Source organism: Eleutherodactylus coqui, chromosome 5 (genome assembly GCF_035609145.1).
Source record: "Eleutherodactylus coqui strain aEleCoq1 chromosome 5, aEleCoq1.hap1, whole genome shotgun sequence".
Taxonomy (NCBI): Eukaryota; Metazoa; Chordata; class Amphibia; order Anura; family Eleutherodactylidae; genus Eleutherodactylus; species Eleutherodactylus coqui.
In genome coordinates, this window is record NC_089841.1 from 203,912,307 (window position 1) to 203,927,631 (window position 15,325).

General features: G+C 41.4%; 1 protein-coding gene across 2 annotated transcripts in view; it reads left to right on the forward strand.

The window, feature by feature from the left end:
* Positions 1-15,325, forward strand: part of PTCH1 (patched 1) — an 82,981-nt gene that overhangs the window by 51,065 nt on the left and 16,591 nt on the right. For both annotated transcript variants that reach the window (XM_066604081.1, XM_066604080.1), the window contains exons 14-18: positions 1,486-1,876; positions 2,166-2,475; positions 10,514-10,656; positions 13,379-13,559; positions 14,526-14,806. In XM_066604081.1, coding sequence (XP_066460178.1) covers positions 1,486-1,876; positions 2,166-2,475; positions 10,514-10,656; positions 13,379-13,559; positions 14,526-14,806 — 1,306 coding nt within the window. The remainder of the gene's footprint in view (positions 1-1,485; positions 1,877-2,165; positions 2,476-10,513; positions 10,657-13,378; positions 13,560-14,525; positions 14,807-15,325) is intronic.

A 15,325-nucleotide genomic window follows, 5' to 3' on the forward strand; every position in this document is an offset into this window, starting at 1 on the left:
CTCGTGTGAACCTTTCTACAAGTGTCTTGTGTATGATGTACTGTACGTTTTAATTCCTGTCATATTCTATGGAGCTTCTTAACTAGTAACAAACATGTTACCAAGGTGGTCTCATGCAGACAAACCTCTTTAAAACTAAAGCCCACCCAGGTATTAGCTGATCACCTAGGGTCATGCCAGGTGAATTGTAGTATTGCTAGTTGCACATGCAGATGAATGGTGATAATGTAATGCATTGATGCTTCAGGTCTGCCAGAGTAACAGATACTTTGTTAGTGGCTCATAAATTGGCATCCTAAGCAGGAGGTCCCTTTTATGCCGTCCATATGCCCTGACAAGGAATTCCAAGGGCTGTCTAAGACAGCTGCTGTAACCCCTTAAAGACTAGGCTGTTTTACTGCCCTATATTTTTTTCTTCAGCTACCCAAATTATTTTTGCTGCATTTTTTTTCCATGACATTTAGGGCTGTTTTTTAATATGTTTTTTTTCACTAACTTTTTTTCAACTTTTTTAAATTTTATTGGGATTAAATATTTTCTATTTTTAGAATTAGTATATTTACGCTAAAATCGAGTAGGGAAATGTATTCCTCATTTTGTTTTGGATGTTTTGATGTGTAATTTGTATAGTCACGGATTACAAGGTGCGTACAGCGACTGTTTTGGTTGGGGTCGGTGAATGGTCATTTTGGTTTTTTTATGTATATATTTTTATTTTATTCTGTAATTTTTTAAAATTAATTTCGTAACAATTTTTTTTACCATCTATGACCCCCATGATGTCATATAAGACCTCTGGGAGTCATTCACATTGCATTTCTTTTTTTTTTTATTACACACTTTTCCACTGTAGCTGGAACATCCATAGGAGCCTCAGTTACAGGGAAAAAAATTCCCCTGTAGTGACATTAGTCACTAGCAGAGCTGATCAGGGTATACCAGGACCCTGCAGCTCTGCTTTAACAGAGGCACCCAGCGGTCATGTGATCGCCGGGTCGCATAGTGGAAGTAATACTTCCACTTTCACTTTTTAGTGCATAGAGCTAATTGATCTCTATGTAGCCTGGAAAGGATAAGACAGAAGAAGTTAAAAACCTTGCTATTTGCTATCGTACTTCTGCTATCGGCCGGGATTAAAGCCCAGAACCAAGTGCCATATATTTACCGCACTTGGTCCTTAAGGGGTTGAAGAGGTTTTCCCATGATTTAAAATTGCTTTACAACCACTCTGCTCTTCCTGGTCGCTGCTAACCAAAACATGTGACTGCCGCAGCCAATCACTAGCTCTAGAAAATCAGTGGCCAGTGATTGGCTGTAGCTGTCTCATGCTCTGGTCAGCAGCAACCAGGAAGGAAAGAGTAATTGCGTAGCAACTTTAAGGAGTGGGAAAAACCTTTTAAGGACTAAAAAAGGTTATATGATTTTGCTACTGAAAATGCTCCTCAACTGTAATTCCTAACTGCAATATTTATTTTTTCATTCTAGTCCCTGTGTCAGTAGAGTGATTCAGATTGAGCCACAAGCATACATGGATAACATTGAAAACACAAGCTACAGTCCACCACCACCCTACAGTAGCCATAGCTTTGCTCATGAGACACAAATCACTATGCAATCAACCGTCCAATTGCGGACAGAGTACGACCCACGGACCCAGTCCTATTACACAACAGCGGAGCCTCTGTCCGAAATCTCTGTGCAACCATCAGTCTCTACGTCTCATGATGCCAGCAGTCTGGCACCGGAGAACACAAATTCCACGCGGGATCTATTTGAATCTGGCTTTAACTGTGTTGAACCTTCCTGTACCAAGTGGACACTTTCATCGTTTGCTGAGAAGCATTACGCCCCTTTCCTGTTAAAACCAACAACAAAGGTAACTCCAACTACAACTATATGACGCGGACATTACAGTTGGCATTCTCTTGTTCTCCCACGTAGACCTGTAACTTGTACAGTGTATAGCAATCATTAACATATGCTAAGAATAAAAATGGACCATGTGCAATAAAAAAAAGCCTAAAACCTGAAATAAAACAATGTATACAAATGTATCAAGTTCTTAACTATTTGTAGGAATACATACATGTCTATGCCATCTTTATATGTATAAAGTTTCTTACGTTTTCCTGCTGTTTCATTTTGTGTTTTTGTTTTGTTCACAGATTGTGGTGATATTCGTCTTCTTGGCCTTGCTTGGTGTCAGCCTATATGGCACCACACGTGTTCGAGATGGATTGGATCTCACTGATATTGTGCCTCGGGAAACCCGGGAGTATGACTTCATTGCAGCCCAATTTAAGTACTTCTCTTTCTACAACATGTATGTGGTGACACAGAAGGCCGATTATCCCCGTTCACAGCGATTGCTCTATGACCTGCACAAGAGTTTTTCTAGCGTTAAATACGTTTTGCTGGAGGGTAACAAACAGCTTCCCAAAATGTGGCTCCATTACTTCAGAGACTGGTTGCAAGGTAAGGTTATACTGAACCATTTTCCAACATAGAACATGAAGATTGGTCTAAGATGTTATGTTAGACTACGTTAGTGGTCCCCAACTAGTGGCTCACCATGGGAGTCCTGAGTTGTAACCATATGCACTGGCAATTATAACCACGTAACAGTGCCAATTCAGATGGCATGACATTAGATGTAATACTGTCTCCACATGAATGCCAGGCTACACTGCAGCTTTTGGTGCAGCATGTGTCACGTGACCAAAAATTGTGCTATAGCCTTTTTACATTGCATCTGAATGCAGTCATCAGGTTTGGATTACTTGCGAATTTTGGGTTGCCCCAATTTTGTAGTCTTGACATGATCACACTCACTTACATTAGCTTGCGATTTAGAAGGGTCATGGTACCATTTTTGGCTACGTGATGAGTGTCGTGTCCAAGGATGCCGTGTAGCCCTAGCCTAAAAGTTTCTCCATCTTTGTGTTGAGTATGGCTGCTGGCCATCACTCAAAGTTGAATGTGATTCAGAAGGTATTAAAGGTTGGGAACCTCTGACTACATGTACATACCCAAATGTCTGTAGGTAGGCTATTTATCTAGAAAGACCTAAATAGATAACACACGGGATTACATATGGAGGTATTATGTAATAACACATTCTGAGGGTGGAGTTACATGGAAGGGGCAGGTTAGATTGTTCCTTCCTGTTTTATAGCACCACCTGAAATAATTGACTCAATGGAGTTCTGGGTACAGTGATTTGTCTCCTAACCCTCCATAGATCTGATGTTCAGACTTGGCTTGCATGCATGCAAATCAGATCACCCCCAATGCTTGAAATGCGTATGACCAGCAACCAGTATGCAACGCTATGAGCCATGTATGTGTTCTCTGATATTGATCGGATTACATAAATCAGAAAGTGCAGGGTTGATTTCATTTATATATAAATGTCTGCCATCTGCAGAGCCTCTAAATTCATGGGTTTAGGGCTTTTGTATCTGACTGCTTTTTTAATCTAGCTATTAAATTAATTGGCTGTGGCTAGGAACAATTGGGTAAAAAAATCATCTTTTTTTTATTTTTAATGTTATTTTAATCAGATTATTTTGGGCTAAAATGCCAAAAGTGATAAGTGAAAGTTGGGCCATCTGGGACACGTACTTACTGTGGGGTGATGCATACCCTGATCTGTTTTTTAAGTCTTTGTTGGGTATTTATTGGAAGAACTTTGTGTGTCAGTTGTGGTTTTGTGGCTTGCTAGACCTGGGTGGTATTGCATTTCTGGTCACATTCTCTGGTGGGTAGGTCTCGCTGTGTGTAATCTCTTTGAGACATGCCTCATTGTTCTCTGGGCTTCACAAGTTTTTACTAGTCTTATTGTTTTAGGCCTTTCACTGCTATGAAAGCAACGAAAGTGATTGGTGATTGGTTGAAGAAAGCACCACATAGCTAACAGAGAACAGATTAGACTAAATTCCGTTTAAGCAACTGTAGCAGTGTAATTGCATTCCTTAAAATGATAACATCTCAGTTTCAACCAATTTTCTTTTTTTGTACTCTGATTGTAATTTTATATTTATTTTTAATCTGATATCTTTTCATCTCACGAGCTCCCCTGCTTTCCATCTGGGACATAGTACTGATTCCTTCTGCAGCTGTTAAGTAGTGACTCGAGGTTCTTAGAAAGTGGTTAGGTAGCTTGATTGTGGGTAAATCTGTGTTTATGAATGCTATTTTATGCTGAAACTAAGGTGCACGGTAATTCACTGCTTGTGTTTTGTGTTCGTTTTATACCTTTTGGTATTTTTATGTGTATACTATCAATGCTGCAGTATATTTTAGGTCTTGAACATTATTTGGACATTTTTCCACCCTCCATGATGCCTTATGCCTTCCCAAAATGAATGAGAGCATCTTTCATTTCTGCTTCAAATGAATGAATCACTGATGGTCATAGTTGCTTGGATTACTTGTACGCAATATTCTTTCCTGTGAAAGCAATGAAAGGCAATAAATAACTGGCTTTTAGCAAGAAGGCTGGTTTAACCCTGGAATACTACCCTGGGTCAAAATTCACCCTATGGCCACCTGCACATGGGCGGATTTGCACAGCAGGTGTCTGCCTCCGGATTCTACAGCAAATCTTCTGCAGCAAATCCAGCCCATAGCATGCTATGGCAATATATGATTTAATGTCCATGAACGGAAATAGATTATGGTCTTCCGCTCGTGGAGAAGAAATCGCAGCATGCTGCCATTGTGTGCGAGCTCCACACAGACGGCTTCCATTGAAGTAAATGGAACTCGTCCCCCCGCAACCATTCTGTAATCGTCATTGCAGAATGGTCGCGGGATCCGCTGCATTGCCTAGTGGCGTCACGGCGCCATCTGTACTGCACATGTGCGCCGCCCGGCACATCCGCAGCGCAGGAAATAAGACGACGGACAGGTACGCAGGGGTCACCGGCCAGGTACCGGGTTGAACTCCGCTGCGGGATCCGACTTAGCCGTCTGCAGGCGGCCTATCAGATTTTCAAACAGGTGCCACCAGCGCACAATTAGGCCGGTTTCACATCTGTGTTGCAGCCTCCGGTTGGAGGTTCATTCCCAGATCTGGCTCAAGATAGAGTGCCGCTTTCACCGTTTTCTTCCATCCAAAAGCCGGGCAGCTGAACGGAAAGTGGACAGACCCTATTATAGTCAATGGGGTCTATTTGGCGCAGTTCCATTCCATTTTGAGACGGAACCGTTCGGCCGTGGGGATTCCCCTTTCCTGTTACCGTATCAGGAAAGCGGAACCCTGGGCGCAAGTGTGAAACCTCCCTTTAATTTCATTTTTTGTACGTCAACAAAACTGTATTGAGCTCTTATAAGTTGATGCACAACTACTTTCGAAAAATAAAGTTCTCATCTTGCGTCTGTCCGGGACGGTGTAGTATTGCAGGGTCTCTCCATGAGAAGGACAACATGTGTTTGGGATGGATGGCCTGTAGTAATGAGTTGCATCTCACATTACTAGCGCGAGTGTAGGGGCTCTTCTATCTCATCCTTGCCATTCTTTCTCTCCAGGGTGATAATTGTCATGTATGTTTGTGCAGCGGTCAGCATGTGCTGAGCTATGGCTTCCTGTATGAAATGTGCTCCCGATTACCTGCCTGCCACCGCTGGTGCGCTGAGAGGCATTCGGTGTCTCCCTCTCTGCTCCCTCTCCCCTAACAGGATGGCAGAGAGGAAAGGAGCAGTTGAGAGTGAATAGATGTTGGCTGTGATCTTTACACATGCTGGCAGCAGATCCCACATCTTGTATTAGCTGCACAAGTTGAACAGATGGAACAAATTGACAAAATCGTGTTCGCTCACACTGCGCTCTAGGAGCGGCTGAAATGCTATATGAAGCCCGAAAGCTGAAGTCTTTTTATTAGCGCTTGCGTTCTCGTGTCACAGAACTTTCTATTTCGACCTGCTGGACAGTAGCTCATGCTAGAATATCCTACACATCCTCCCCTCCTTTCCTGCCCCCATTGGCCATGTCCTGAGAGGCCCTAAAGACTATCTTCTTTGCACTTTTCAGCTATGGGCATCAGAGCCTGAAGTTATCAAAATTCTACTTCCAGAGCTTGTATGCTGTCTACAGGGTGGTCACGGTGAAGGAGGCCGGCGCCACACACTTATGAAGGCTGTCTGAAAGGGAATCGGTGTCTGTTGCCCATAGCAACCAATCACAGCGCAGCTTTCATTTCTTAGACTGCTGAAGTAAAATGAAAGCTGCGCTGTGATTGGTTACTATTTCTTATACTACTGAGGGAAAATGAAAGCTGCACTGTGGTTGGTTACTATTTCTTATACTGCTGAGGTAAAATCAAAGCTGTGATGTGATTGGTAAAGTAGGCCAGCACCGCACTCTTATGAAGGCTGTCTGGAGGAAAATTGGTCTTTGTTGTCCATAGCAACTTAAGAAATGGTAACCAATCACAGTGCAGCTTTCATTTTACCTCAGCTGTATAAGAAATAGTAACCAATCACAGCGCAGCTTTCATTTTACCTCAGCTGTATAAGAAATAGTAACCAATCACAGCGCAGCTTTCATTTTACCTCAGCTGTATAAGAAATAGTAACCAATCACAGCGCAGCTTTCATTTTACCTCAGCAGTATAAGAAGTGAAAGCTGCGCTATGATTGGTTGCTATGGACAACAGACAGATTTTCTTTCAGACAGCTTTCATAAGCGTGTGGTGTCGGCCTACTTAACCATGGCCGCCCTGTATATATTTCAAGTATCACTGAGAAGTTGGTAGAATCTGGACTTATTTCAGCACACATCCATGTATACATATATATTTACTTCTTACATAGAGCAAACAAATTTCCCAGCATGACACATAAATGACATGAGGCCCTGTCCCCAGTGAGGCTAACAGTCCCCCCATACCAGATACACATACTTTCTAGGGCCAGTGTCCTTAAGATGGCAGTTCAGTTATTGGTGTGTTTTATGAGTGTTGGAGGAAATATCGTTGGCTCGTTCAAACGAGAAATCGTTCAGTCTTTCAGATTCGCTGTACAAGTGAATTAAAACGGCTGAACGAGCGCCGTCTAAGCCGAACGATAAGTGAGCGAGCCAACGATGATTTTTAGGCTTGCATAAGATGGACGGTGAACGAAAAGAGAATGGTTATAGTGCGACATTCCATCATTGGCGCGTATTTACACCGAACAATTATTGTTTATTTTTGCTCGTTTGAACAGTTTTTTGACTAATAATCGTTTGGTCTAAAAGCACCCCAACTGTATGATCAGTGCTGGGCCCAGCATGAATGAAGTGGCGGTTACACATGCGTGCCACCACTCCATGACAAAAATTGCAGAGCGCTCATACTCGCCAGTTTCTGGAGCTATCATTAAAATGAATGGCGTAGTGACACACATGTTCGACCAGCGTTTCACTCATGAGGGGACCGTTAGGACCCCCATTCTTAGGATCGGGGGATTCTGACTGCTAAGACCCCCACCCATCATAAAGTTATCCCCTACCCTGTGGATACGGAATAACTAGATATTGGTACAACCCCTTTATATCAACTTTTTCCAAAAAATGACAATCAATATATCAACATTTCCTGCTATCAAAGTAAAAATAGCTGAAGAAGAGACATTAATTACCAAACGTTGGCTACTGATCTGACTTCTGACTTAATAATATATGCCAGTTCTTTTACGTTTTGGGTGGAACCTTTACCTAAGGGTTAATTCACGCAAGTGTATTTACGGTCCGCATGCTGTACGCGTCTACGGTGGACTAGACTTTAACAGCACACGACTCATACTAGTCAACGTGTCTATCCAGACATCAGTTTTTTCAGATGGTCCGCTTGAGAAAAATCTCACCCTACACTATTCCCACCCAATTTGCAGATGAGATTCACCCATTTAAGTCACGGGTGATATAAACAGACAACACACAAACCATGTTTCATGGGTCAGGAACGCTATCTTTTCTCCTTAGGGAGAGCACCTAGAAGGTGAGTGAGGAGAATTATAAGGCCAATTATACTCCTCTGGGTAATATGCAAATAAGGGAGATGGAACAGCTCATGCTTGCAGGAATGCTGCCTTCCAATAGGTGGCACTACAAAGATATTGTTCCATCTCCCTTATTTGTTTCATGGGTGTGATGCTAAGTGACAGGAAAAAAAATAGAATTGGGACTCACTGCAGCTTTTTATTTAGGGTATGAAAAACAGATTGCATGTAAACGTAAAAAGCGGACATATGGACCACATATGGAGCGGCACATAGCTGAAAAAAACATTAATTTTTTGCAGAGGCATCATGGGCGAGTTTTTTAACACTTATGTGAATTTGGTCTAAAGGGAATGCCTTAGGAAGTCAACCCCTGTTGGTATGCTCTACTGGGGCCTACAGATGTCATAGAGGGTGGGTTCCGCCAATTTATAAGTCAGAATGTAGAGCGGATCCTGCTTGAGGCAACTTTGTATTATATATTTGTATCATTCATCACGGCCGGCCATGCATTGTTTACGGCTTCAATGGGCAAACAACTGATTTAACAGTAGTTAACCTCAGAAAATGGTTTCTTTGATGATGACAATAATCTTTATTAGTATAGCGCCAACTTATTCCGCAGCGCTTAATAATTGTTGATGAGACAACCCCTTTAAAAAGGTCTTTAGGACGGGCTCCCCCTCTTCAATGTTCATAGGCCCTTATAGGGTGACCGGGTTTTTTCACAGAACAACTTTTTTAGAGGAGTATTCCAGATTGTTTTTTTTTTTTCTATTGAGCAGTTAAAAAAGAGGCAGCAACATAAGTGTATGTATATCTATATATAGATATATATACTCGTGTCCGTATCTATTTGTAAATAGACAAAGTCACTTTGATCTTGGTGACAATTACCGCCGGTTCCGGTCCTGTCCCTGTCCACTGACAGGGCCAGAATCAGGAGGCCAGGCAGAGCATGTACAGTCGCAAATACTATTGCTGTACCTGCGCATGCTGTCACAGAGCGCACAATCCGATGTTTCACTCTGCAAGTTTGCCTCCTGATGGTCAGCCTTCTAGGTCCAGTGCTAAATTACCACAAGTCACACACTACAGCCGCCTGCACACGTCCAGGTCGGATTCCGCATGCGGGATCCCACTGCAGAATCCGACCCATTGCCTAGCTGGCGACCCCAGCATAAGTGGCCGCAGCATAAGTGGCCACAGTCTTCTAATCTGTGCTGCGGATGTTCCAGCTGACGCGCATGCGCAGTACAGATTGTGCTGCGCCGTCGCCAGGTGATGATGCAAAACCTTTGACCTTTCTGCAATAATGATTGTGGAAGAGTCTCAGGGCGGACGGCTTCCATTGACTTCAATTGAAACCGTCCGCACGGAAGCCGCACAGAATCGCAGCATGCTGCGATTTCTTCTCCCCAAGCAGAAAATGCAATGCACATCTGCCCGTGCGCAGGTGCCCTATATGTACACATTACACCTCCATACAGGCACTATCGATAACTGCATTTTTAGTATGTAGCGATTGGCGTACATTAAAGTATATGTCTGCAGACTGTTAAACATTGTAGTGTATATGTTCAGATTGTCATACACAACATAGAAATGATCACAGAAGTTTATTTTGTGTAGTGGGCGGGGTTTAGCAGTCCTGAGATGTGGGAGGAGAATACTGAACTGTCTGAGATGCAGCCAAGGGAACTATGGGAAATGTAGTAGAAACATCAGACAGGAAATCTGTGATTAGCATATAAACAAATAGTTTTCAGGGGATTGCTTAGAATGAAGAGCAGAAAATCAAGAGGAAATATAACAGCTGGACTTACTATAGTATTGTGTAATGATTTATGTCTATATACTGAAAGTTGACTTTAGTCTCAGAATACCCCTTTAAGCCATTCTTACCTGAAGGGGCTCTGGAAAGGTAGTTTCCCTATTCACAAGTTTGCCATCACAGACTATATATTAATAGCTTTGTTATTTCTATGACAAAAAAAACAGGGTGTGGAGACACCTGAATAAAAGGAAGCAATGATTGGGAACGCGATCCCATGTATGGCATGCTGCTAAGGGGAAGGGGGCAAATCTGTGAGGGGCAGTGTCCAACATGGGGGTCATTTGGAAAGTCGCCATCTTGGAACCAAGTCAAAATTCTCAAACGGGAAGGGGTGCATTATTCAGGTGTCTCCATACTTTTGGACCACCCTGTATTTCATCTTTTTCTATAAAATCTGCTATAGCTATTTAATCCGTTTTCAGTTATTTATTCTGTTGTTTTGAATATTTTCATGTTCTAGTTAATGAATATTGCTAGAAACTTTAAAAACATATTTCACAATTTGTGTTAATTATTGTAATTTATTCGGCCTTTTGATGAGTGGGCAGCTGACCAATAACATATAAATTAGAATTTATAACATATGTGTCTTATCTACAAATTCTATTTTTAATGGTTTTATGATGTAATGTTTAACAGTTTTTTGGCGTGACATGATTTATGTTATTTAATTTCCTTTTTTTCGCCCAATAGGACTACAAGATACCTTTGACAGTGAATGGGAAGCTGGGAAAATTACGTATAATAATTACAGGAATGGTTCTGATGATGCAGTGCTAGCTTACAAATTGTTAATACAGACCGGCAACACAGATAAACCTATTGACCTCAGTCGGGTAAGACAGTAAACCAATCAGAAAATAAGCAAATTATTTTACAATTGTTGGAAGTCCAAGTTTGCGAGAGGGAGACTTAATGAAGTGCTTCTCACACAAGCATGCTGGCGTGCCATTCATTTTCATTGCAACCACCAGAGATAGGCTAGCAGCAAGCATTTAGTTATTTCCATCAGCCCCATTGAAATGTGCTCCATTCAATTTATGGTCAATGAAGGGATTGAAGCAATGACAGGCAGCGGGGAACATGGGTCCCCAATTTTCGAGATCTGCTGGGATCTTTGTGGTGAGACTCCCACCGATCAGTAAGTTATTTCCTATCCTGTAGATAGCTTGATAGATTTCAATTCTGCTACAACCCCTTTTAAAGGGCCTTTCCCAGGCTTAAATGCCGATGGCCTATCCTTATATTTAATTCATGCAGGGTCCAATAGTGAGCAGAATGAATTAGACCAAGGTGCAGTACCAGTCATAGCCACAATCATATGTACAGCTCTGTGAGCACGGCTTAGGCTACAAGACTGTTATGGAAAGGGTGGAGACAGATATCCAACAACCCTTTAATTATTTCTGCTACAGTAATTACACGTGTGTCCTTCAATATGTGGAATTTGATACTAAAACCTAAGATAAAATATCTCCTAGCAAGGGTCTTGCAGTAGAGATGTACGTTGCCAGACACATCTTGAAGACATGCTGTTATTCCATATCCAGACGATTAATTAACTCCAGATACTTCAAATCATTGGGGGCACGAATAAGAGTAGTGCTGCTGTCATTGTTTCTCATTTCATTCAGAAGACCTCAGCGTGGAGTTTTGCCAGGATTTTTTTCGGCTCTAGCCTTGTTTTAAAAATAGTGGTTAAATGGATGTGCCTATCCTAACCCCTACTGTGACTGATCATGACTTGGAAGGTCACCCTCCGTAGCCCCACAGGAACTGCCTTGGCTTGTAGTTGAATCTCTGCAGTAAATGAGTTAATATTAAAATAAATGGCCATTTAGTAAATACTCGAGCCACGGAAGAAAAGTCATAAGATCACATATACAGATGTTTTATTTTTTATTGCTCTCCTTCATTTACTGGGTGGCATTTCCTTCAGTGTTAACAGCGGAGGTTAACTGCACCCAGACGTGCGGGGGGATGTTTGCCAGGTCTTTTTTTCTTTGCATTGCTTTGTTTCTGTAAAATGTTTCTCGAACTTGGCCATCCCTACCAGAACCATCCTCACCCCCCCCCACCCACCCCCCCACCAACCCCCCCAGCTGTAGACATTTGTTGAGTACACTGGTCCACCAGGAGGGGCTTGGATTCAAGTAAGGAACAGGGTTGCAAGTGTAATTACAAGGGGAAGAGGGAAAGAAAGGAGAAATGTTTTTGTTAGATGGGGAGTCATATTTCTTTGGAATGCAGCAACTGTTTATTCATTGCCATTCCATTCACTTCAAGGGTAATTAAAAAACTGAGATGTTTATCATTTTTGTTTAAGAAAACAAATTAACCTCATATGGCCATACCCTCCTTACTGCTCAATGTAGTCACTTAAGTAGGACAAATGTGTCTATGTGTATAAAGCTCTTTAAGAGTATACACACTTATGTAATTTAAAGCAAACGGCCTTGTTTCCATTTCTCTGAATCAGAGGCCCCAACTCACCAATGTTGCCGGCTATATTGAGTCCAGGCCGAAAAGCATGGCTCCAGTCGGATAGCCACTATCTGTACTGTTAGTGTCCATATTGTTTTCCACAGGATGCAGTTTTAGTATTCTGCACATTTAACTGATTAACATAGAAATTAACCAGAAAATCTACTTTTCTAAGTCTGAAATATGTTTGTGGTATTTTAGCTTTGGGTTCTGTGCCGGACCGACCCAAAAATCCCGGCTAATGTTAGTCTATGGAGCCGTGTACACAGCTGTAATTTTCTACAGTGGTACATCTGTACTTGGTGAATGTGAAAAAAGTAGCATGTTCCATTGGGTGCCATATAGGGTACGTTGTCATAACAGATGTCAAGAGAACCTGAAAAATTGACTATATCCATAGATTTGCAGGATTTTTGTGTGTATGTAGGATTTCCTACTCCAAGCATTAGCAAAAAGGACTGCCTAATAACTCTGCTATCTCTCCGAAGCCATAAAGAATAATAAAACTAAATCTATATGGCTATTTATATAGAGCTCAGTTGTTGTATTTTGTGCATACAGACAGAACACCGTGTTGGTGCCATATTTTCATATGATGATGTGTGAGTCCTAATATAGTCGCCATTTTTATCCATCCATTATGCAGCCTGCACAGGGTGTAGTCAAAAAGCCTGATCCAACGCTGTATCTCAATACTGGTCCCCTATACTGAAATAATAACAGCATACTTGAATAGGAAGGCATGGATGTGCTATGGCGCATGGCGCCCTGGAACATAGATTTCAATTTTATATTGTGACCCCTGTAAGAGAGAGAGATTAAAACTCCAAAGTTTAAGAGTAGCATGTGAGAAGCAGAAATCTGCTTTCCATGTCATTCTAAGTCCCATAAGACTAAAGTATGGAAAAAGTGTACTCAAAGTGGCTTAAAAGTTCAAATGGCCCATATTGTTATATTGAGAAATTATTATATTATGGGGTTGCATTCCCAAAGATAGAAGCGATAAACATTGTAGTTTTGCATATTGATTGTGAGCTAAATCCAATTCTGTTAACTTTCATGTGTGTTCTACAGTTGACAAAACAGCGCCTTGTGGATGCAGATGGGATCATTCATCCAAATGCCTTCTACATCTATTTAACGGCCTGGGTGAGTAATGACCCTGTAGCCTATGCTGCTTCTCAGGCCAATATCCGCCCGCATCCTCCAGAGTGGGTCCACGACAAAGCAGACTACATGCCTGAAACCAGGACAAGTAAGTAGGACTTTGCCTCAAGCCTTAAACTGTTTATGAACAGCTTCCTCCATCCTGGCTCTGTTTTTGGATGATATTGTGCAGATCTACCACACTTTCAGAGACTGGTCTGTTTTAATTTGACAACCATTTTAGTGTTACATTTTCTGCTTAAGAACAAAAAAAAAATCATGGCTTTTCCTTTCGGCCAGAAACAAATGTTGCTTCACCGGTCAACACTTAAGTATTAATATTAATTGTTAATTTAGCTGAAAAGCTTAGAACACAGTATAAACTAAAAACTTGTAACTTGTAGGGGTGTTTATTACTGCTTGCCCCAATTGTAAAGCATTGTTACTAAGTAGTATGTTACTAAATCCCGCAACATAATAATATATTGTTTTTGAGCTTTTTTCATCCATGGATATTTTTGGTGGTAGAAAGACACATTTGAAGGAAATTTACATATACAAGAAAAACTGCAATTGGCTAAAAAGTAAAAAAAAAAAAATAGCTTTACTGTATCTGAACCCTAGAGCCTTGTGGCAGCCTGCCAAACCTTGTCTTAATGAAAATTTATAGTTGAGATTATAATAGGGCAAATCATGTTTAGCAAGTCAACTGAATGACCCTGCAGGGTCTGGAACACACAACGACAGTAACCGAACGCTAGCAGTATGAGTGACTGGAATTTATATATCTAGCTTCTTTTTCCTCCTTATTGTGGTAGATCTAGGGTTACCGTTACATGATAAAAGAAGCATGGAAAATCAAGGTTCCCAGACTATTAAATGATCATATGTTCTAAATTTCTTAAAACAAAGGCCTTTTTATCTTGGTAGATCTTTCTCTGGCTCGGTCATTGTCAACAGCTTTACCAGCCCTTCTTTGTGTGTTTTTACTTTTACAGCCGCTGTACAATATGCTTCTTTTAATGTTCTATTTAATGTTTACCATTATTGATCTCCGTGTTTATTTGTTCTTCAGTCCATGCAGCTGAGCCAATAGAGTATGCCCAGTTTCCTTTCTACCTCAACGGTCTACGAGAAACGTCAGATTTTGTGGAAGCTATAGAGAAAGTTAGAGCCATTTGCAACAATTATACCAGCCTGGGAGTATCAAGTTATCCAAATGGTTACCCATTCCTCTTCTGGGAGCAATACATTGGGCTCCGCCACTGGCTGCTCTTGTCCATCAGCGTGGTCCTGGCCTGCACATTCCTGGTGTGTGCCCTCTTTCTTCTGAACCCCTGGACTGCTGGAATCATTGTAAGTTAATAAGGTTCTTTGTTGCAGTCGAATTCCTTTCGGCATAGCTCTTGCTACAGCCAGTAAGGTTTGTTTATGTCTGGATCTCTGGTGGAATAAAGTATGTTACATCATTCATGATATGTTTATTCGACTTCGAAGGGGAAAGAAAGGGAGGGTTCACAGCTACAGAGTAAACCTGAAAAAACTTAATCCAGATACTCCCTTAAGAACAAGCACATTTTTAATTGATACGCATTCACTTTCATTTACAATAGAAACTTACTTTGGAGTTCTAGCCATCCAATATGCAGTGTGAATATGGTGAGCGCACTTATTTTTGGTTAGTCGCCAGAAGCAAAGCTGTAAACTGGAGGAATAAACAATATAATAGTACAGTTCTTTTTTTGATACATAACACAAGTGGATCTCACTATATTTTTGTTAACTTGTCATTGTGAACTTTTAGGCCAGGTTCACACATTAATAAAGGCCTGAGGGAGTGAAGGGAAAAAAAGATTTCCTCTGTATCCTATTTTA